The following is a 24,818-nucleotide window of genomic DNA, read 5'->3' as shown; positions in this document are numbered from 1 at the left end:
TTAAGGCACCAATTCCTCGACCGTTGTTAGTCTCCCGCAGATATAGTGACATTACCTCCTATAAACACTTGACCTCGGGGCCCTGGCTGGGCCTGCATTATGTGGATAGATGCTGCCCCATTCAAGCCTAATATCTTGAATTAGGTCTACTGATTTACCGCGCAGTGCACATGCGTGGTCAACCTCGTTAAATTTCTGGTGGTGTCTTCGCGTTGTGTTACCCCTGTCACAGGGACTTTTCGAAAGGGTCTCGTACAGATATTCTGTCGACTCAAAGGCCAACCGAGAGCTGCTACACGGGTGGCCCCGATGGCCATGGGGTTAAAGGACTGTCGCGTCGACGCAGCACCGTAGAACTATATCGATTTCGATATCGATATCGAGACTATCGATATCTCCATGGCCTTCCAGCTGCGTGATTGTGCAATCTCGGATGCCGATCCGGACGCGCAAGGCACTGGAAAATAAAATCGCAACGGTATCTTGATTGGAAATTTTGAAGAGTCAGAATATACAATTAGCTTTCCAGAAAATAAGACTGGGTCTATACAAATCAGTGCAGCAAGCATAAAATGATTGTTACCAGCAAAACAAACGTAACCAACACCATCTTGCTCAACAGTGCATGAATGCTATTGCACAGCTTGTGCCGAAATAACAAAATAAATTTCCAAGAGTGAATACTAATACTGTAATCAATAGACATTTTGTTTTTAAGCTTTGCAGCTCAGACTTGCTTGGGTGCATAGAAACTGATTACTGACACGCCTGCAATACTATTGGTGGCGACGGTGGCGCCATAACACCTCTGAGTGAGATGATGAAAGTTCTCTGCGGATATCGAGTTTGAAGTGTAGGAGTGGCACAGCTCTTTGCAGTTCGAGAGAGATTAGTAATATCGAAGAGTCTCAACTGAATGGGCTTTCAAAACGGCCGTGTGGCTGTGGTAGAAGCCAATCTATTCTGACTTCAAACAGCACAGCGCTTCCTCTAGAATTATCATGGCAAAACTTCTCCCCGCTTTGTTCCTTTCTTTTCACTTATGAAAACCAGGAGTCTCCTTTTGGTTCTCTTCAATTAATCAAGTACTGTCGCTGTACCTTTTCAATCCGGCGTTTTGTAAATTTTTTTGTTGCCCTGTTACTGTTTCCTATATATTTACTGGCTTGTTTTCTAGTCGTTTTCCACCATTATGAGTCAACGATCGTTCTGAACTAGTGCTTAAGCACCCTAGCTGGCAATCTGTGCTGTCTTTGAAACTCGCCGAGCTTATCATATCTGTGCCGGCAGCAAGCGTAGAGCGTATGCTTCGGCTCCGAAAAAATTGGCAAGAGTCTGCGAATCTTCTTTGCCATCAGCCAATTATACAATTCAGTCGCTATTGATTAAACTAGGAAGCCGCACGACTATTCAGACTACTTTATAGAGGAAAATATTGTTGGATTACTTTCTTAAGCCATCTTTCTATACAAATATAACCCATGTGTCATTTCGTGGATTGAGATCGATCGTGAGACTGAAATTCAGCATATTTAGCAGGAAGTTAGCATAGTGAGCGGCAAATCAAAAACTATTGCAGTACGTTGTCTTTACTTCGAAACCATTTATATTTGGCATCTTTCAACTTCTAATTTGCCCTTCGAACTATTATATTTAAGGATGTTGGTACCTACATCTGTTTCAGTGATTTTATTGATAGGTGCCACCACCGTTGTCAACCATCTCAATTAGTAAGTCTACAGAGTACATTGGAACAAGTAACTTCTAAATTTCGGGCAATCAGACCACCAGATATAAGTACACGGGGTGTATGACCTCTCCCATGACGACCAGTTCGACAATCGCTCTTCCTAAATTTAAGCATTTTTCTCCTCTGCACAAAATAAAGGGAGTTCCACAAATAGTAGGAACAAAAATATTTGTTGATGAATATTTGTTGCTGCATTAAGAAAAAAACCTGGAAGTCTAAGTTTACTATACGGAAAGGAAGTTGCAAAGAAGAAAACAGTAAGGTTAAGATCATTCGTTCTGGTTTTTATTATGTCATGTACTCTGTTTCGCATTCATTGTACTTACAAGGACTACCGCGTCAGATTCTGCGGTCTAGGATTGTAACGTTAGGGAGCTACATTAAGAGTCGTGTATGATTTTTTTTATTGCAGTTGACAGTGATTTATAAAGCATATCAGCGTCGGAAATCAGTTGCCATCGAAGCTTGCAGCGGCAAATAATAATAATAATAATAATAATTGGTTTTGGGGGGAAATGAAATGGCGCAGTATCTGTCTCATATATCGTTGGACACCTGAACCGCGCCGTAAGGGAAAGGTAAGAATCAACCTTTTGGATACTGAGCTGACAGCAATAACACTGCAGGCGTCGACAAGATTGTACGCAGACGATCATGAAAGAATGTTGGCGTTAGCTTCAAAAACCTGCATATTTGCCTGTGAGATGCCTAGTGGCTGAAATTTAAGGGAAAAAAAATTTCTGGGCCTGGTCAAAGGTTGCTAAAATTCATGGCTGTATTAGACAGGCTTTACTTAAGTTAGCGGAAGCCGGTCATTTACTCTGTCCATCCGACGGGTTTTTTTGCAAAATGTACTTGCACTAATTCTCATGTGCAAGGTAAAAACCTGGTAAATAAAGTTTGCGACCGAATCAGTTACCCTTATTCCCCCAGAGAAATGAACAAATCTACGGATGTAATTTATAACGCTCGATTAATGCGGGTGTTCTGACGGTGGCAATAATGTGGACTTCTTGGGACCTTCACACTTTCGCCAGTTAAGTGTTTTCATCCACAGCTTTGCTGCAAGCTACGCGTAGGAAGCGATGAGCACAAAGACTGGAAACTATACTTATATTCTTCGCTACAGAGCGCAAGTTCTAGTATTGAACACCAAAGAACATAGTTCCTCGCACCTGTACAGAACAAACCGAGAATTCTGGACTCTCTTTTTATAATCTTACAACATTGTTACACAGTTTTGACCGGACAGCTCCGGTCGTTTCGCCTTTAAATATTTCTTTTCAATGTTTCCCAGGCCCACTGTTGGTGACATCAGAATGAGCGGGATGTTCGTGTTTACGGCCATTCTGCTGCTTTTCATAAGTACTGGCGCGTCAGTGCAACTCGACACGTCGGATGGAGGCTACACGGAACTGCGGGTGTCCATCAGCAACAGCGTTACTCCTGATGAGTCCATCATTAGCAACATCAAAGTAAGCATCTTTTAATTTCTCTCCCCCTCCCCATGGCATGTCGGAGCTTTTTTTACGGCGCATTGGTTTTGGCATTGCTCTAAACAGCGATCAGAATAAGTGTCGTGTGCCGGTAAAAGGCAGAATGCAGTGTCAGAGGGGCCTCAAATGAAGACGATAAAGTGGTTTTACGAGAGAACACCATCCCTTACACGCGGAGATAGTAATGATCCCAAAACCAGGCAAAAAGGTGCTGCTCGAAAATCTCAGACCGATATCCATTACATCGTGCCTAGGCAAACTATATGAAAGGATAATAACGAGACGCCTTCAAGACGTTATGGAAGAAAACGAGCTATAACCCCACAGCATGTTTGGCTTTAAAGCAAATTATCAACATAAGACGTGCTACTCCAAATCCGAGAAAAGGTTTTCACTAACGTCGCGACACGAGGAGAGCACGTGATCATTGCGCAAGACATTAAAGGGCGTTCGACAATGTCAGCAATGAAGCAATATTAACGGGCCTAAATAGCGTTGATTGCGGCAAGAAAATATGCTGGTATGTCAAGGAATTTCTAACAAACCTAACAGCAACGATAGGAATCGGTGAAATTCGCTCCGAGCGTTTCCACACGCCCAATAAAGGAACGCCGCAGGGATCAGTAATCTCCCCCATCCTCTTCAACATGTCGATGATCGTCTTAGCAAACCAGTTGCAAAACATAGAAGGCGTACGGCGCGCAATATACGCCGACCACATCACAGTGTTGGTCAAAGAGGGCTCGCTCGGTGAGTAAGAGAGAAAGCTACAGGAAGCAGCCGCATGCGTAGAGAACTATGTCGGAGATATAAGCCTTGCCTGCTCAACAGAAAAGTCAGAACTCTTAAGAATCTGGAGAAGCAGACAAAAGTCATAAAGTAACAGATGAGGAACTCCGGATAAACGTCTATCTAAAAGAAAAACCAATACCGTAAAAAACGGTGATTGGAATACAAGGAATGTCGATCCAATCCAACCAAAGATGCACACACACCCTAAACTGAATCAGAGCGTCGGCGACGCCAGTGGCCCGCATGATAACTAGGGTCTCTAGGAGGAGGCAAGGCATGCGGGAAGTTGACACTTTATTATTCGTCAGCAGCCTCGTAGTAAGCAAAATAACATAAAGGCTCCCTTACTACAACTGTAATAGGGAGAAATGATTCAATCAGACACTATAATAAGGAAAGCATATAAGACAGCACTCCACCTACCGCAAGCAACCTCAACGTAAAGACTCCTAGCCCTGGGTTTGCATAACACTTTTGAAGAGCTGAGAGAAGCCCCAACATGTGGCGCAGATACAAAGGCTAAAACAAACCGAAGCGGCGATAGCGCTCCAAAATAGATGCGGCTACGAAGGTTCTCTACAAGAAAGAAAAAGATCAGAGCGAATACCTGACGAATATCGCAACACACTCAGGATAGTCCCGATACCGAAAACATGGATCCGAACCTGCATAAAGGACTCAGACAAGCTTGGTCAATATATGTTCAACAAATCCTGGGCGAAAAAGAAAACACTCTGCAGAGAGACTCGGTTGAGTACAGGAGAGATACTCGAGAAACCAGAAACAGGATGATACACCATCCCTTCATGCCTCAGTTTCTTCCAAGGTTACCGTAATATCATGGAGATACGGTTCTCTTTTTGGTGACGGTGATGGAAGTGAACTCTTTCGGACCTCCTGTGGAACCCCGTGGGTCAGCCGCTGCTAACCAGATGATGCGTCGCGGCCTCACGACTGATTCAAGCAGCCAGGACACTGCGTTGTGCTCTGTTGTTGGCGATGACTCAACCTGACGACGGCTTCATCCGAGTCCTTAGAAAGAATGCAAAACGGAGACTGCATTAAGGTGAGGACTCTTCGGTGTCGAGTGAGTCCCTAATCACCCCGAAGCGAGTAAAATCGGCACATACAGTTCTAATTGTGCCAGAGACCCCCACCGACAATATTAACCACATCAACAGGCAAGCCACGTATAGGTACCTAGAGGCTCGGTCCCGGGGTCAATCAAAGACGTGAGGGTGAATCGTTAGGGGAATGCTGTTGCCATTGATGTCAAGGACCGTATCGTGCTTGAAAGTTTGAGCATCATCAAAATGGTCGGCGGCATCAGTGTCCGTTCATGGCATGTCCTCCTGGGCAGCTGCGCTACGGCAGGCAGCATTTTCGACGTCCACATTGCCATTGTCAAGATCGATGAATTCGGGCCTGGGGAGTGTTGCTACAAAACCAACGTGAACTCGGATGAGTCATCAGGATGAAACGCAGCTGTGAGGTCTGGCGTTCACGGAAGCAGCGGTGACAGTGGCGGCGTCAGGTGGCCGAGTCTGTCCTCTGGTCGCCGGACGGAGTGGTGCTTGCAACGGTCACAGTGGGCATCTCGACGGAGTTCCCGCGTTTAGGACCATAGGCTGGAGAGTACAAGGTCCTTAATGCACCTGCTGGGAAGGTCTTGACATTCCTTTTCCACCGTGACACCGAACCCGCCACAATGGTGAAGATCGCACCCCAGTGTTCGATCCGCCTTTGTCCCTGTCCACCTGCTGGGAATCGGCCTGCCACTCTTTTCTCACGAAGGCAGTGACCTTGTAGCTGTAGTGACAACGACACGACAGTGATCGAGGACTCTGTTTTCAACTTGCTAACGACAGAGCTGCGAGAAAGCATCAGCACCGCCACCTGCCCCGGGCGGCACCACCAGTGTCTTCATGTGTTCACTTAGTAAGGTGTGGGTGCCGGATAGTTGGTGGAATTAGGTTAGGAGAATGATGTCCAATCAATTGAACCGATGTAAGACGAAAAGCGCGAAAAAAAACAGACGCAAAGAAAGACAGAGTTGGAAGCTAGCGCTTGTCCTTAGTCTTTTTTCTGCGTCCGTGTGCTCTTTTCCCGCTTTTCGTCTTAGATCTGTTCACTTGATTGGAGATCATTTTCCAAACCTTATTCCACAGTCAGGGATCTGGGTAATGCTAAGGCTGTTTAACAGGGTGCTGGTTATGGACACACTCCTTTCTCGACTGTAAATATATAAAAATACCCTATGGTACAGTTTGCTTCTTAACGGAGTCCTTCATCGTCCTTTGGAGCCGGGACCTGCGGAAATGAACGAGTCAGAACGCGCAAGGACCCATCCGTCTACGACACTGGCGGAAGGGGTGGGGTTGAGGCGCAGCCGCCAACAAAATATGCGACTAACCCGAAAATTTTATTTCGAAGAGCTACCGACTTCGGCTTACTATTGCAACCTCATATCCTTGGGGAGACAATGTGCATCACGTTGACTTTCCAAGGGGACTGCATTCCAATGTGCCCACTGCATTATGCTTTATATTTCTTTCTTTTTATTGTCGTACAATGTTTTTTTGCATTCTCGGCCATGCGGGCAGGGCAAATGTTCTTTAGTCCAACCTAACCTCTGTGTTCTCAGCCACACAGAGGCGATGCTTGCCTGGCGGAAGTCCAAAAGACAGTCATTTGCCGCGGCGGTCATTACTGAGCCTGAAAAGAGCGAGCGACACAAGAAATGACAAGACACGATTCCACACCCAGAGGGGACGCTGCTAAGTTGCGGCGAAGTCGTCAATCCCGTAAAAGGTCTTCTTGAAGTGTAGTGGCCATTGAGTAGGATGGTCCAGGAATTCGTGCAACTTGTCCTCGCCCTCTGCATACCTCCCTAAACAACGGGGGCCATGTGAGTAGTGATGCAGGAACGGTTGTCGCAGACGGGTCTTGGCCATCTCTGACGGAGCTACCCACGCCCACCGTGAACGAACAGGTATTGCGCATTTTAAGTACCTAATCAAGCACAAGGACCAACACTGGTCTAAGGTCGGGACCAGCAGGTTATTTGGCTGTCGGTCCCGAAATAGTGCACACCCTTAGTGATGAAACAGTTGCACGCACCCAGTGGGCTGAGCCTGCTGTTGTTTGAACCCTAGCCCAAGCACCAGTGCAAGTTGGACACGTGCAAGTAATTGCAAGGCTGAGGACTTTCGTCAACACCATGCGTGCGCTGCTTTACAGCGTTCACACGATAGCTGCACAAAAGGCAATACGGGTGTGGATATGCTCAATGTAGTCGCTGCAGCTCTACAGTAGGTGGCACAATGGAGCCTCCAGCCTCATAGTTCGGACAAGTCGGGATATATCACTCTGTCATCTACATTATAAACCGCAACGGCAAGCAGCCTCTCTTCCCGGTGGAACCTCTGCGCTGCGTGACGGTGCAGTGCTGAGCAGCGAAAGACGGTGGATGTGTTGTATTGAGGTCGAAGCGCTCGACAACCCTCATGGTGTGCAGGCTACGGTTGCGGCAGCCTGTGACTTACAGTGCGTGTGTCATTGCTTGATGTTCTTGCTACCGAACGCACTTCTTTACTTTATCTTGTCCTTTTATGCCCCCTTCATCCCTTTCCCCCATTGCAGAGAAGTCAACTGGAACACCCTTGCAGTTTACCTCCCTGCGCTTCCTCTATCATTCCTTTCTCTCTCCCAGAGGAGCCTTCTACGGCGGTTCTCGTGTTTAAGTTCTAGCGCGCTTTTTTTAGTCAGGAAGCTCTCCGTTATTGAAATTGTTTGTTTATTCGTCTTCAGTTCTTTTTGCTATGCTCGTTTCGCGTCAAGGCGTGATGCCTCCGCCCATGCATATCACGAGGGCAGGTCCACCCTGTCAACTTGTGCACAGCTCCTTTGTATTCAGCCTCCCGAAGTCAACGTGACCAGCAGGTTGTCACGTCCTCAAGAATAATGGTCGGGGTAATATGCGTTACAAGCCAGGCAACCTAGGTTCAAAAGCGAGTGATAGATACAAAAAGGAATAAAGATAAGTATTAAGCAGAGGCAGGTGCACATGCCGCGCCCCAATAAAGCGAAACACACAAACAGGCTGTATGCTTAGCAACAGCGGACAACCTAAAGTTGAATTTCTTGCGGCGCAATGAGTACAGATTGAGCGAACGATGAAAATATGCAGGCACTGTTCCGATCGTCAACAGAGTTCCTTCACAAGGCTACAAATGGACGAGTGTACTTCAAACACGTCATCATCGAGGTTCCCAAGACGTGGCCGAAGAGAAATAGCTCCTGGGAACCGTCGTCCAACGCCTCCGAAAAGAGCGACGTGCTTATCGACATGCCCACACCGCCGTACGACGACAGGCCGTTCACAAAACAGGTGAAGCCGTGCGGCGAGCCGGGGGAGTTCATCCACCTCACTCCCGGATTTCTGGCCACACTTACCAACTCTACGATTAAGAAGTCTATTAACCCAGGTAAATGAAGTTGTTTTCTACACGATAATTTCGCTTTAAGTTCTTTACGGCGATAGCTTTTATTACCGAGGAAGACCAGCGGAAGCACGTAGGGTCGTCTTCGCTGCATCCAGGGCTTGCGAGAAGGACAGGTTTGAAGAACGAAGAGTGAAAACGATTTTACCATGGTGGTAGGGAGAAAGGGGAGAGAGTCTGTAGAAAAAACAATATGTAGTCAAGAGTTTGACGAAACGTCGTCTGGTCAGGTAGAGGCATAATAAAAACATAGGGTCACTGACCAAGTCAAAATTTTTAAAGAAACGTATTGACGTTTCGGAAGCGCTACGGCTTCCTTGTTCACAATGGGTGAAACCAGGCAAAAGCATGCGTTTATATCTTATTCAAAAATGCGTCGTATTGATCTTGCGTAGTCAGCAGGCAGATTTCCTTGCGTCCGATTTAGTGTACCGGGAGTGGTTTGTATCATCAAGGACTCTAGATACAGGCGTCTAGAAGTGATTCGTTCTCTGGCAAGCACACGTGCCCCATCCCAATTGATGACATGTCCAGTCTCTTGCACGTGTTCGGCCAGAGCGTTAGCAGCACTGCGTCCTTTCGCCACGTCATTTTTGTGCTGCTGGATCCGTCTGCACCAGTTTCCGGATTCCCCGATATAATTCCGGTCGCAATCTTCACACGGAATCTTGTACACGACCCCAGGATATCTGTCAGGGGGAAGCGGGCCTTTCACATTGACGAGCTCGTTTCTAAGCTTGCTTGTTGGAACGTGGGCAACTTGCACGCCGTACTTTCAGAATACCTGACCAAGTGCTTCACTGATATGTGGCATGTAGGGGATGGATGCGCGTTTTGGCTTAGAAGCATTGGCGACGTCAGAAGGTGGCGGTCGCTCCAGTAGTTTCTTTTTTGTGTTTGCCACAAAACTTCTTGGATAGCCATTTCTCGCCAAATCCCTTTCAACAGTCTTTAGCTCTTCCTTCAGGGACTGCTCGTTCGAGCACGTGTTTATTGCTCTTTCGACTTGTCCACCCGATGGCACACAAGCGCTCTGTCGTCTGCTCTTTAGTCGAAATGTCCACCCGATGGCACACAAGCGCTCTGTCGTCTGCTCTTTAGTCGAAAGAGCAATAAACACGTGCTCGAACGAGCAGTCCCTGAAGGAAGAGCTAAAGACTGTTGAAAGGGATTTGGCGAGAAATGGCTATCCAAGAAGTTTTGTGGCAAACACAAAAAAGAAACTACTGGAGCGACCGCCACCTTCTGACGTCGCCAATGCTTCTAAGCCAAAACGTGCATCCATCCCCTACATGCCACATATCAGTGAAGCACTTGGTCGGGTATTCCGAAAGTACGGCGTGCAAGTTGCCCACGTTCCAACAAGCAAGCTTAGAAACGAGCTCGTCAATGTGAAAGACCCGCTTCCCCCTGACAGATATCCTGGGGTCGTGTACAAGATTCCGTGTGAAGATTGCGACCGGAATTATATCGGGGAATCCGGAAACTGGTGCAGATGGATCCAGCAGCACAAAAAAGACGTGGCGAAAGGACGCAGTGCTGCTAACGCTCTGGCCGAACACGTGCAAGAGACTGGACATGTCATCAATTGGGACGGGGCACGTGTGCTTGCCAGAGAACGAATCACTTCTAGACGCCTGTATCTAGAGTCCTTGATGATACAAACCACTCCCGGTACACTAAATCGGACGCAAGGAAATCTGCCTGCTGACTACGCAAGATCATTACGACGCATTTTTGAATAAGATATAAACGCATGCTTTTGCCTGGTTTCACCCATTGTGAACAAGGAAGCCGTAGGGCTTCCGAAACGTCAATACGTTTCTTTAAAAATTTTGACTTGGTCAGTGACCCTATGTTTTTATTAGAAAAAACAATAAGGCAAGAGCAGAATATGCTCCTACGGATGTGGCAAGGAGGCATTCAGAACAGATGGCAAAAGTGGCTATATCAGGGTGTTTCCCTATCCCCTTAACCACGTTGGTAAGAGAGATAGGCAAAAGTGGGGCGCCAGTACTTGTGCGCAGAGTGCAACCCCCCCTCCCCCCCCCCCCCCCCGACATGAGCACTAACCAAGAGTCCGCCTACTGCCTAGGTTGAGTGTTCGGCGCATGTGTATTGGCGCCCCTCTATTTCCCTTCTTCCATTAACTATCCCTCTATTCTAAAGCTCCGTACAACCTCGAGAACGTCGGGATTTTAGGGACACGAGGATGGAGAAAGGTTCGCGCATTGTGCGCGTCTGCCTTTGTCGCGTTTACCTTGGCAAGCATACAGCTCTGCTGACAGGAGGCGGGTCGACGATGCGTTTCTTGTGGCGCGCTCTTGTGTTCGTGCAGTCGAACAGAGTAGGAAGCTGCTGTCGGAATACAGCCGTCATGCCGCCGGAATGAGTGCTACACTGCGAGGAAGAGTTCGCTCGCAAACGGGCAGAAAAAAAAGAAGCGCTGGGCGCAGCAAACAGAGCAGCAGAAAACGGTGAATTTATGCGCGGAGCGATGTGGCGAAAGGAACGGTGAAGTTGGCGAGACAGAGTGCGACGCGCCACTCAAACTAAGGCACAACGGAAAGTAGTTGGAAAGCACGACGCTGCTGCAGCGTGTGCAATGCCCCAACGTGAAATATTTCAAATAGTGCTACAGGATGTGTGCTATGAGAGTGTGCAGCACAGCCTGCAGGCTATCAGGTGGCGTCTCTTTTCCTCTCCAGAATACAGCAAGGAAGCAATAATTTTTCCAATTAATAAAACTTGTTAAAAAATGGCTTATATAAGGGGACCTGATTAACAACAGCCGATTACTGGCCGTGCTAATTAATGGCGCCACGGGTATCCGTGACGCATGCGCACGCATTGCGTAATGACGGAAACTCTCCAGAACTGCCGCCCCACTCGCAGCCGCTTGCCTCGTTCAGATATTGCCACCAGGATTGCGCGTGCGCCTATCGGACTGCAGGGCAGAACTTCAAATGACGAGCTGTTGTTGACGCATGTGCAGCTCCGGTGGCCACGCAGCACGTAGGCACCAGGGGCGAGTGAACTCACAGTTTCGCCGGTGGAGTAGTCGAATTAAGTGCCTAATGTAAAATAAAAACAAAAATGAAGATAAGAGGTTTTTCTCACGCCAGAATCTACCATCACTACTGCGGCGGCACCTGAGCTCTGGCAGCGGAAATCAAGGATAGCGGGCCGTTTGAAGAAGTGAAATGAAAGAGGGGACACCGGCATTACTTTAGGTTCGGCTATGTGTTCTGCTCTATTCTGCACCAAGGCCACCCGCGGCACAGACATCGGGATGCTAAAGGCATTTCACGCTTAAAAGTACGTTTAATAAAGACCCACCTCCCCAGCGTACGTGTTCGTGCACGAGTGGGCCCACTTCAGGTACGGCGTGTTCGACGATTACGGCAGCCTCAACGACAGCAGGCACCCCCTGACCTTCTGCTACAACAACACGGTGAGCCACACGGGGAACATTGCACGACACGAGAAACGATGGGAGGGATGCACAGTTTCCGGCAGAGAGTTGTAAAAAAAAACACATTACAAGGAGATAATAAGAGCATCTAGAAAATAACTATACATATACAAGGAGACTGTGCGGTCTACCAAGAGTCGAAATCAAAACCCGATGTTCTGTGGCATACTCTGTTCCTTAAATCTTGAAAGGCGGCTAAAATTGCCGCACCTAGAAGGCAGCAGACCGCCATTTTTCTCCGTGGCTTGACTTAGGCATTTTACGTATGGGAAGAGCAGAGGTCCCTATTGTATGTTCATGATTTCTTTTGTGAAGGACGAAGCTACTCCCTAAGGGTTGGATCTTCATTTCGGTGCTTGATTGGCACCTTCAGTGTTACGAACCTTCAATGTTACAAACCTTCAATGTTCCGAACCAAACCAGACGAACTTTACTTAAAGATGTTCGCGTTCAAAGCAACTATAGAGCCCTTGAGACTCAGCCTAAACTTTTAGTAGCCAACGCTTAGACCTTGCTAACACCGGCTGCATGTAACAGGTCGTAGTGGGGCTGGAATTTAAGCATTCGATGGCACATTTGATGATTTGGGCGTGCAGGTCTCCTCGGTTGTCACAACCACCGCTTCGTGTTTTGGATCGCGAGCCAGGGATAAGTTTTAACGCAGTAAATAAAACGCAAAGACGCTCAAAAAAGCGCTGTCTAACAAAAACTTTAGAGCTCTCTAGCGTTTCTGTAGCATATACAGGAACATTAATCGTTCGCTTGAAGCACCGCAATCACTATTAGCGGATCAAGAGGTTTGCAAGAGTTTCAAGAGCACCGGGCCGTCGGCGCTCGTGGCCGCCACTCAAGGAGCGAGAATTTTTGCGTCGATAGCTCCCTATAATGACTCAGTGTGACTGCTTCTAACACCCTTTCACAGCAACTGTGATGAAAAGTGCACTTGGCCAGTTTTCTTGCTACGTTTTCTCGAGATGTGAGTCAGGGGAAAAAGCTTGTGACATGAAGCAACGCATAATGCCCTGAGAAAAGGCGTTCGAATCTACTCTATGGAATGGAAATATAGCCTATATGAAAAGAATAATTTCTAATCCCTCTTAGCTTAAACACTCGCAGCAGCACAGGGCGTATTCAGGTTACTGCTGATGATAATGGTGATGGCAGTGCAGCTGGCAAGCTTGAAGTGGGGTCGTTTGTAACGGCCACGAAAATAGTTCACGTATGTTTAGTCGCAGCGAAGAACGAGTTCAGTTGCTTCTGGAAGTCAGACAGACCAGTAAAACGTAATAGCCTACATAGCATAGCCATAAACGCTTGATATAAACTGTATGGGTTGAATACAACCTAATGGAAATAAACCCTCCCAACAATCGAAACAGTTTAGCGAATTCTTTGGCCATGGACCCGTTCTAACGAAATCAGTATCAGCAGAGATGTACATTATTTGTTGATGGCAATTAAGGGAAATAGCAAAAAAAGACACAACACCAATGTTTTTATTTGCATTGCATCGTTGATGTACCATATGTGCTCATCACTTCGTATATGTGGGCGCGAATTATTCTCTCAGGTACGGCTGAACGCCTGCTCGAGCCGATTTGTCTTCAGCCCAAGAACCGCAGAAGGAAGACTGTGCTCAATCAACAAAAAGTGCCGCTTACATCGCAACTGCAAAGTAATCATCAAGCAGCTGGAACTTGACCCCGTCCAGTCATCCATCATGTTCATGCCCTACTACGCCAATGTAAGAAGTATTCGCTTACTTCGGTGAGCAAGTGCGGCATCACCCGGACGGTTTTAAGGGGTGAAAGTTAACAAAAGCTGGTTTAGTGTGTGAAGCAGAGCAAGCCAGGGGGCAGCGGCTAAGAGGCCTACGGGTTGACCATTTAATAAAACTATTCGCACGGCTAGTTGGTGATGGAGTTTTCTTTTCTTGAAATTAAACATCACTGAATATTTAGACGAAAACACCGCGCCTGTCCTGCCATGCCTTCATGTGAATTCGACTAAATATGAAGCGGTAGTTACTTTCAAATAAAGGATGATTATTATGTCCATATATACATATTGTATCAGTCGGTAGACCTGCTAATTTTCTTGCATTTATTCGTTATCTGACTGCAGTTTGTGCCAGGCAACCTTTGGACAGTGGACTGAACTCCCGCCCCAATTCATATATTAGTGATATTAGTGAAGCCCAAGGCACCGAACTGCGTCATTAGTCATAAAATTCGCCTAATGTCTCGAGGGATGGGACGTCTCCGGACAGAGGACATCCCAATGGCTGCAAGGAAAGTAAGACGTGTTAAAAAATAAAGCGCTGCAGATGAGGACAAAGAAAAAATGTTTCTTACCAGACAGGAAGGAACGTCAGCACGACGGAAATTGTGGCACTTCCGGTAAAGGCACCAGAAGCTCCTTACTCATAATAGAATTAGGTGTCTGTATTTTCTTATTGTTGGCGTGCCAGTGATACAAAATACTGTTTCGATTCTTGACCGAGTCTGGCCTGCCTGAGAAATTGTGAATATGCCACACGCACCTCCTCAGCCTCTTGCTTTTTTCATGTTAACCTACCTACTTTTCTTTTCGTCTTTGTCTTTATCTCTCGGCGACTATCGCTTCGCGCTTGTAAATAAATAAGGTTCATTTCCGCTGCCCGAGTCCTCGAGATCATAAAATTTTACCTGCTCCTCTTCCTCCTCGTCTCCTTTGAAACATCGCACCCCACGCTGCTGTGCATCAACGCATTCTCCGCCGTTGCAGGTTAGCCAGTTCAGTGACAGCCGGAAAGGACCCTGCCCCCACATCCCGTACGCCCCGAACAAGCAGAACGAGTACTGCGATCAACGCTCGACTTGGGATGTTATCAGAAAACACGAGGACTTCAAGAAGTGAGTGGGGTAGTAATAGCAGCTGCAGCTTATAAGTAATATCACTGGGACTTGTCGTAGTAGTGAGCTATCTGAATAATAGCAATAATGTCCTCACGTGCACCCAACATTCCCACCGTGATTCAGAAAAAGCCGTGATGGGTCTGCAGAAACATTGCGCACCTCAGAGAAGCTATTGTGGAAGGTTCCAAGGCTTGTTGTAAAATTTAGAAACGTGGTGACGGGTACAGAAACTTCAGTATTGCTGTTTACGCACTGTTTCGTTCCAGCGACGTTATTCCTATGAAAAGAAAAACTTATTTATAAATGTTTTTCCTAAATTAAAATCAATGCTTTATAATGTTTATATCTTTTCTTGGATTAAAATCAATGCTTTTAATAATAAAAGTCACCCAGGTGTAAAAACGTACCTGACACATGTTTCAGAGCTTTAAACAAGTTCAAATCGACTGAGAAATGTTTAAATCACAGCATCGCCCAGGGGAGAAAAAAATTTTCCAAATTCATTCGCGCACTAAATTACCGCATGGCTTGTTTCCCAATCGAATAAATTTTAGTGCGCTTTGGGTTTAAAGACTGAGTGAGCTTGCGTTGCCGCCAATTCGCTATGTTGTCAAAGAATCTTCTTGACCTTTTAATCGTTATTATGATTTAATAGCTTTTAATACATAATCATATTTATAGTTTTAAAAGCTTTTATTATTTTATATAGTGTGCGATGAAATAGATCAGAATATTTTTTTTTGCACTGACTAGTTTGTGGTTGAGAAATACCTACATGCTTTGGTGTACAAAAGCCAATAACTGGAGTAAAGGACCAAGCATCTTAAAAACATGGTAGGGAGAGTAGGGTTATTTCTAAACTACTGCGGTGACAACTCGCCATGCAAGACTTTCGTGGCGACTCGAAAACGAAATGAATGAAGGGAGACACGGGGACTCGTGGCCGGAACAGCGCAAGTTCACATCGTGTTGACATCAGCATGTAAGCTGATTAACAAAACAAAGCTATAGTGTAAAACAGCCTCGGGGGAAGACAAGGCTGTTAAATTGCACTCCTAGTGTGTAACTAACACAAACAATTGAAAAATATATGAGCGCCAAGATTCGCACAAAGATCCCCAGGAGGTAGAAGTTATTCCGGAACCCTCCACAAGGCACCTCTTTCTTCTCTCAGTCCCACTTTTATCCCTCTCCTTATGGCGGCGCAGTTTGGTTGGGAGCCAAGATGTAAGAGAGATACTGCGCAATTTCCTTTCCTTAAAAACAAATATTCAATTTTTCAAGACATACGGACTCGTTACCGAAGCAGTGCAAGTTCAGACAATGTTGAGAATCAGCAAGCGTGCTGATTAACAAAACATATCTGGAATAAACAACCTCATGGGAAGACAAGACTGTTAAACTGCACTCCTATTGTCGGATACAATGTAAGTCTGCAGTGAAGCTCCGCCCACATCTAGCACGGGCGCACAATATTCCTCCACAATAAAAACGTAATCCGTTTTCGGAACTTCTCCTGTCACCTTAACAAGAAGCTAATCAGGAGAAAAACATAAGTTTTAGAATTTTGACATTTGGATTGTTTAATAAAGTCAAACATTAAAAAGATGATTTAGTTTAATTTTGTTACTGGCTGGCGAGTGATACAGTACGCCGCGGACCGAGCCAGTGTTAAAAACTGCAGGTTTATTAAAGTTGCATCCAACTATAGTGTGCAACTAACAACAAAGAATTCGAAGAGTATATGAGCGCATAGTTAAACAACGCTGGGAGCCACTTACACCACTAATTTAGTGCCTTTACTAAGACTGCTCGGCTGGAGACATTTGGGTGAAGCAAGGAAAATCGAAAGAAATTTAACATTGCAAGTCTGAGACCTTAAATAGCATTAACAGCAATTCCGTTCAGATTGATCCTTAGTAAAAATCGCTTTTATGCCTCTTTTTTGAATTCTGATATTTATCCTGTTTCGAAAAACGTGTTTATTGGTGAAAAAAATTTTTAAAATTTTTCTCACTATGACGTCTGCGCGGAAAAGAACTCCATGAGCACAGTATTAAAAGGATTTTGGATTGAATCACGATGTAACTGAGCCCAATGGTATTCGCACCCATCCAACTCTCTCGATGAACCGCGGTTTACGTACCAATATTGTGGTATTTCTATAACTTTTGGGCCTTGTTTAAGCTTACTTTAAGTGAATAGCATGTTTGGCTTTTGAACGCGTTGATTAGTACAAAGATACATACGAAATTCTACGCGTCCTCACTGTCATTTTAAGCTCATGACTTTGGCAAGAAAAAGTGCTAGGGTTTTAACCTGTAGGTAAACCGAGCATAAGTGCGAAGGCGCGTGTTTAGCCTGGTTGGCTGAAGGTTTTGCTTCGCTGGGTCGTCGGCACACCCGACGTCGATAATAGATTCTGGTTGAGCTCTGATCGGGGATATAAGCTGGTCTGATCTGTTCGCGCCGCAGGCGGAATTTGGTGAACAATGACGTGCAATGCACAGAGCGAGAGTGTGTCGCCGTTAAACAAGAGGGGGTATCGGCTGCTGCGATAACGTAGCTCTATCGTGCTGTGGCCTGAGAAGCTGCATGGACACTGGCTATGACCAGATTTGATGAAGAGTCATACCCTTGTTCATGACCTCCTGAAGCGACTCATTTTGAACACGGCATAGTGAGAGTATCTCATTGCACAGACCGTGGACACAACTGAGGCCCGACGTAAACGCCATCTTTCGCACACGCTGTAATAAACTCCGAACTCGTTCTGCGTGTAGTGCTGTGCATAGTAGGCATCGAACCCACTGTAATGATTCTCCTGAGGCATGCCGACGACTGACCTCACGCCTCTCTTCGAGCCCACCCTCGTGTTGATCGGTGGTTTCGCGACCACGGCATTGTCGAGCGACTTCCGCATCTCTTCTAGGCGCCCTTCTTACTCAGCCTTCGCTGCGCATCGGTGAATAGAAGTTGGACATGCACGGAACCCTTGTAACGTTGACAGTATCTGCTGTAGGCGCTGTTGTTTCGTGCCGCCCGCTTCTGTGAGAATCGGCGGCACTTAGCGCCTGAACGTCGACGCTATTCTGTGGGTCATGGTAGCCAGCGAGAGCAGGTCTCTTCGGACTCGGCCTTTACTTAACTTCGGAATAGCAGCGCTCGCCCCAATGGACTGTCGCTCGGCGAGCAAGCACTTGCAAGCCGATGATCTGAACGGCCACATGTGAGCACGTGCGCCGCACGTGGCTTTCCGATTGGTCCAGCTGCTGTGAGCGCGCGACACCGCAACGACTGGCCGCGCACTCGGCGAGTGGGCGCCATTAAGAGGTCGGATACAACACGAAATCTGAATGACATAGCTGAGTGAAGTTGTCTCGAATAAGACATAACCTATTTTTCTCCACCAACGCAATGGAGCGGCGTACACCAAAGATCTCTTTAAGTAAACTTTTTCTTGGATGATGATCCCTTAAGTTGTTTGAAAATTCAGCGCCGATACAAACAAAATTCTTTATTCAGCGATACCCGTTTCCTAGCACTACCTGCAGACTTGCAATAGATATTCGCGGAAAGTTAAAATCGAGCTTTCAGAGCGAAAGAAACTACCAGTCCAGACGGGAGTTCAATGCCTATTAAAACGTATTTCTTACACGTGCCTGCCCGAAATTGGCGGTTGTTTTCATTCTTTGGAGGTTAATAAATATAGAATCTGTACAAATTATTCAGCGACCTATGCGAGCGAACGAAGGAAAGAACGAATGCAAATTGTTTACTTATTCCAGCCTGCCAATGCCGGACATGTCCAAGGGAATCGATGTGACTTTCGACGAAGCACAGGAGGACGAAGACCTACAGCAGCGCGTGGCGCTTGAGCTGGACGTTTCAAAAAGCACGAGGGTGAGCAAAATCTATTGGCGGTCGTTAACGTGGGTGTCAAGAGATGCACGGTGCCCTTGTAACGTTGGCAGTGCGCCCACAGATCCCCCCGTAAGCATTCAGTTCGATTGTAACTTCAGCGAACTCTTTCAAAAACATTCTCCCAAATGCAACTCGCTCTTTTTCTCTCTTAAGCGTGAAACGGGAGGAAATTTTTCGTGCCGGGTTGTTTCCTAGGAATGGTGCGTAAAGCAGTAGACATACAGTGAGATGTGAAATAAGGCTGCGCTTGGCAAACGATTTAGGATTAAATTTAATTTCATTGTGGCTTCGATTTCGCCAGACAAACGGCGGCTACGTCCGTCACAAGTAGAGGGTTTCACGCAAGACCATGAAGAATCACAGACAATACAGTTGTAGTAAACGTTCGTAGAGACGTCACCGACGCGAACGGGAGAACTCTGCGGACACAAACCGCACGTGCTCTGAAACGCTTTTAGTTACACATACGTGACGTACACAAAAAGCGAATATGCGAACGTATTCTGCTCAATATGTGCTGTTCGCGTACGTTTCTCCGTGCCATCTAAGTGCAACTTTCTAGGGGAAATTTTTGAAATTTTCACAATTGTAATATACCATTATGGAAATATTCGAAGAAACGGTCCATTCTTCGGATACGTAGCCAAATCTTTCTTTCAAAGTGCTTCCATCGATCGCATAGAAAAGTTCAGACTGCTTGAGAAAACCAATGGAGACCTCTTTTGAGAACAGCAAAAATGTCTGCGTGTATTTTGATTGTTATAGAGAAATCTTGCATTTTATGAAACAATTGCGTTCATCAAAGATTTGCCGCTCAAAAATGATTTTGTTCAGAGTTGCTGGGCATGTCTCACCTCGTGACTCGTGTAATCGTTACCTGGCGTCATTCTGGGCCTAATTCGGCTGTGCTGCCGAAGCTCTCTTCCGCGTACGCCTTCGTGCAGCGTGTCTTGCAAAGTGCCTCAACCTCCAACGTACACTCCAAGTCCTCCAACGATGCGCTTCGGCCAGAAGAGCTGCAGGTCCGTGCGGTGCGTGCGGATGCTGAGCACTATTACATTTCTTAAATGCGCACTGCAATGTCAGTCCACCTCAACTGCATCTCGCGTGCCTGCCTCGGCGGGTTTGCATTCCTTTACGTGTCGCAAAGAAGCCAATTCGGAATGTTTTGAATATCAAGACAGGGAGCTGCCGAAGGCATCCTATCAACGGCTTTCGGCTGTCGTCTTGCATTAAGCGCTCTTTCTTGTTAGATATCATGCAAGATCATCGCGCGCAGAGCCCTCTACGCGTGCAAGGCACACTCGCAAGATTCGAAATCCCACCTGCGTCCAACAGACTCACGTAGACCCGTGGCGTACTGTGCTTGCGAACTCCTAACTCGTAAGAGCTACACGCGCGTAAAGCCTTTTTGGTACGCGTGAGTAAAACTGTTCAATAGCTGTTGATTCACTCACTTTCATTCCGGCTGCTGGATCCGGCTATGGCGACTACATGGACAGGGAGCGATTATACTCGAGCTCTTGTACGCCTCACTTAGTATGAGCTCTACACGTGATGTAAAGCGACCGTTCCGCTGCTCACACCACTGGCCTCCACTAGGTGGCTGGATGCCGCATTCCCGCTTTCCGACCTCGCCCCGACCTGGAAAGGAAGCGAGACACGACTGAGACACCTACAAACAAAGGCAATTCTTAGCACCTACTGATTATGTTCAATCACAAACGGGGAATATGTCCCTGCATGCCCACACTGCGGTGACTGGACGCGCGCCACCCACGGCCACATTTTGTGGGAACGCGCCAGCAAACCCCTCCGACGACACTCTTGCCAGCTCCCTCGTCAAACGACCTCAAGCTGTCACCCCCGACTGGAGGCAACCCTGGACTCGTCCCAGCCCCAACTATTCCCTTTCATCTTCTGGCAGAAAAGTTGTAACCACCACCACCACCACCCGATGTGGGCGTGGGGCAGCCACCGGAAGTTTTGCGGCATGTCCCGGAAGGCCGGTGTCTGCTGTGTGTTTCATTGCAGAAAGTCGCTTCTTTCGTCCTTCCGTCTATAGTTTTTCCCGTTGTTCACGTGTAATATCTACGGTATAATTCCAAACGAATACGCAAGCTCAACGCACGAAATGTGAGGATTGTTCGGGAACCTTGAAATTTCAGACAAACCGAAGAAATGAATAGATGAGTACGGGCAATGAACACTATGTTCTTAAATGTTCATCTTCCGAGCGTTAAGGAGAAGTAGCGGAATGACGATGAGGCTAGGTAATCTTAAAGCCGATATTTATTGTAGCAAAGAAAAAGCGGTCGATGGCGCAGAAATTCTGACACTCGAAGAGCCGCTAGTTTTAGAGCTGCCGCAGTTTCAGTTTCCAGTCAGCTGCGGACGATGTGTCTTCTCATCGGTGGCAGGTGTGATCTCAAATATAAAGGGTTATTAACCTTCCAGACGTACTTTTAACCAAACTCCATAGCACAGTCACGTTTCAGCTGCACAGCGCGAGAGAAACAACTGAAGAGATACACGAAGGCTGCAAGGCGGGTGACAAGCGCTGTTAGAAGTTAACTGCATCAAGCATCACGAATAAAATCCCATTCACGCATAAAGTGTTACATTACGAAAGAGTACATTATACACTCCGTCGAAAAAGCAGTGTTTTACCTTTTTGAGGCGCTAGTGTAAACCAGCAGAACACGGTCGGCACCTCTCCAGTTAGTATCGTCGCCCACAGTCCAGTTCAGTCTAAGCATAATTCAGTAAAATGCAAGGTCACTGCGACAGCGGCTGCGTGGCGAAGGTTTCCACCCATTCTTTTTTAAATTTATCCCTATTGGTGGTATAACTTGGGATTAGAGCGCGACAACATGCGTCAATATCAAGAGCAGAGTTTGCAACACTAGCGCAACTGGGCCACACAGAGCTGAGCACACGAGGCTCCGTTCGTTCTCTGTGTAGCATCTTCCTCTCCTCTGCTACTGTCATCCCATTGCGATGCAATGGATCATTATTTTGTTAACGTCTTTACCGAAGACTTACTTTGCTGCTCTTTTCATGCAGTTGACGGCGCAACGGGTAGGCATTGTCGTGTAAAAAGATGAGAACGGCGAAAAGGCGAAATGCTTGCGTACCTAACATTTGTTCGTCCCAAACTTGAATTTTCAACCCCCATCCCGTTCAACCCTACCTCACCGCTGAACTTGAGGCCATCCAAAACAGCGCCACTCGTTTTTTCACCTCTGAATACACACAAGAGAGTAGCATCACTCCACTCAATCTCCCTCCAGACTTGAGTCAAGACTTGAGTCAGTTCACGCCTTTGCTTCCTGCACAGCTCTCTCTGCCAATCCACGTCCCAGCACCTCCTGCTGAAACCACCGATTCGGACCTCAGTCGCCTCAGCCACAGCCACCCCATAGCCAGCACAAAGAGCCGTACTTCAGCAATGAGCAGTTCTCTTCCTGGCGCAATGATTCATTGGAATGCCCTGCCCTACGACATAGTTTCATGCAACGATCGGAAATCGTTTCGCGCGAAACTCAGCAGTGAAACTCAACACGTGAACCTTTTGTTGTCCGGTACTTTTCCCGATATTTTTCTCTGTATTTCTGTGCTTTTTGGCTTACTCTGTTTGTAAGCACTTGATCCTCCTCATTTTATTTCTTTAGCGTTTTTAGACTTGCACTGTTGCGTTCATTGTGCCTATGTTTTCATCATGAGTGCATTTATGCAAAACCATTTGTAAATCCCATCCTTATGTAATGCTGCTGGTCCTTTAAAGATTAACGAAATGAATAAATGAATAAAACGGAAACTTAATCTGAAAAACCATGCTGAGGTCCGGTTTCGTGCATTTCCAAAGGCTGACTTCTGGGAGGAGGCCGCTTACTTCCGGTAGCCTCACTTTCGGGAGCCTGTTGCACCATGCAGCATCCTAGTGGAGCTCAGTTGATCGCAGCCGAATTTCATATGTTGGCCGACGTTTGCTAATGTCTTGAGCACATTACGAAAGCATAACGCGCAACAAAAATCTGATTTCCTGCTTGTGGATGCCGCCACATTTTTCGTTTCCTTAAAAATGCAGAGTGAATTAAGCGAGAAATTTCGAATTTATCAAAATCTAAGATGCACCTAACTGGAAAAAATGTTCTGTTCTCCTGGGCTGAGAGAAAATAAAGTTAACAGAACCTACCGCTTACTGTTGCCGGCGCACGTGCGCGATGTCCCCTGCGCCATGTGCGGAAACCTGGCGAAATCGAACCGCCTGCGCTGGCAGTGACGTGTCTCTGTAGCAGTGGTAGAGCTCGCTATACTATAATGATTGTTTTTCTACAGCTGTAGCCAAGGTCAAAGGGCAAAATTTTACCCCAGCTTCTATGAGACGGTTTTCTCGTGTCCACGTGTACAGAATTAATGCATGCCAACCTTCGCTGCACATTCTTTTCCTTCTTTATTTTTTTCTTTTATGCATGAGTTCTGCTTCCACTGCTGAGACTGACTGCATTCAGTTAATTCTTCTCGACAATCTCTTCCCATAACAGCTGTTGGATGCCGACGAAGAGTTCACGAGCTCGCTTGAGAGTAAGTGCCAAGTGGACTCCGCCGTTGGTAACTCGACGGTGGTGCACGTGAAGCAAAACAGCCCCGGCAACATGCCAATACATGCCAGCCTCATCGACCCCAGCGGGCAGCCGTGCCAGGGTTGCCAGGAAAGTGCGAACGGGGACGAAACAACCGTCGCCATACCGAGTCCGGCAATGGTAATTGGCCGCTTAATTCAGTACGCTCCTGACCAGTTTGACATTTGGTAAAAGACGCCCTTAATTAGAGCAAGCTTCCCATCACTGCTGCGTACATGTGCCAATGGATGGATGAATGCTATGAGCATTCTTTCTCAAAACGCCGCTGTGGCGTCCTCCAATATTTTCATTCTGTAATATTCTTAATAACATACACTATTCAAACACTGCTTACGCTGAGTATCTGGAAGTAGTTTTCTTTCAGGCCGCGTACAAAAGCCGGGAATGCAAGCGCTTGTCTGTTGTTACTGGTCTAATTTATGCCAGTAAAATATTTATCTAATAGTTTTTAAATGCTAGAGTGATTGCAAGAAAACGAAAAGAACAACCACATGTTGCCGCAACGACTCGTGCCCCATTACCTCCGCATGTCGAGAACGATGCTCTACCAGCTGAATGAAATGGGCACACGTCGCGCCTTCTACTTTGGGGGTATTTATTTAAGAGTAGGCTAACTTTGAGGGTGTTCTCCACCGTCGCACACAGCAATTTTAGCGGACATGGTGCGTGCCCCTATGCCTACCGCAAGTGCTTTGTGAATCTTTCTCCCCGAACACAGAGGATGGAAAAACTTAGAAATTGTTATGTCACATTTCCTGAAGCCGGACGTGACATCTCCTTGCCAGTTGGCGGCCGCTTTGGAGCACTTGCGCATGCGCTGCAGACAATGCCGCAGACGACGCCACAGTGCCAAGCGTTACTATTGGCTGTTTTGTCGGACAAACACTCCCAGCATTCCTTTCGAAAGCACGTGACGTCTGGCAGGATTTTTGCGTGCCGCTGGAATAGCGAGGGCCGCACTCCCAAGTGTCACGCCCACAAGGTTGTTGCCTAAGGGCGCAATAATGGCAGGCTCCGCTTCTGGAGAGAGCTCCGGATAGCAAGATGAGTTCACCGCTCGGGTCTTAACAGCACCGAGAGTGACGAGTGTTCATCTGTGCTTGTCTCAATTGTTTAGTTGGCGTCTTCTCCTCTTTGTAATGGCCGGCCCTAAAGAATGCGGCAATAGTTGATTGGGACAGTATTTAACGTGAAGGCCGAGGAATGTCTTCTTCGAGAGATGTTGCAGTTTCTTCTCCTCTCTTTACATTGCTTTCTTAAGCATGAGAACGAAAGAGTAAATTTAAAGTAAATCAATTTCTTTGCGCCACTAATTTCACGCGATTCCATTACTTTT

At 46.7% G+C, this 24,818-nt stretch overlaps 1 protein-coding gene across 1 annotated transcript in view; it reads left to right on the top strand.

Annotated features, from left to right (window-relative positions):
• The first annotated feature begins 3,052 nt into the window (after nt 1–3,052).
• LOC144104938 (calcium-activated chloride channel regulator 3A-1-like) overlaps nt 3,053–24,818 on the top strand; it is a 59,293-nt gene continuing 37,527 nt past the window's right edge. Inside the window, exons 1-7 of the mRNA XM_077638167.1 lie at nt 3,053–3,225; nt 8,228–8,525; nt 11,888–11,994; nt 13,586–13,759; nt 14,782–14,909; nt 18,701–18,815; nt 23,384–23,602. Of these exons, the coding sequence (XP_077494293.1) occupies nt 3,070–3,225; nt 8,228–8,525; nt 11,888–11,994; nt 13,586–13,759; nt 14,782–14,909; nt 18,701–18,815; nt 23,384–23,602 (1,197 nt within the window). The 5' untranslated portion in view covers nt 3,053–3,069. The remainder of the gene's footprint in view (nt 3,226–8,227; nt 8,526–11,887; nt 11,995–13,585; nt 13,760–14,781; nt 14,910–18,700; nt 18,816–23,383; nt 23,603–24,818) is intronic.

This window comes from Amblyomma americanum, chromosome 9 (assembly GCF_052857255.1).
Source record: "Amblyomma americanum isolate KBUSLIRL-KWMA chromosome 9, ASM5285725v1, whole genome shotgun sequence".
Classification (NCBI taxonomy): domain Eukaryota; kingdom Metazoa; phylum Arthropoda; class Arachnida; order Ixodida; family Ixodidae; genus Amblyomma; species Amblyomma americanum.
The sequence above is the reverse complement of the archived record's forward strand: the minus strand, read 5'-3'. Positions and strand labels throughout refer to the sequence as shown.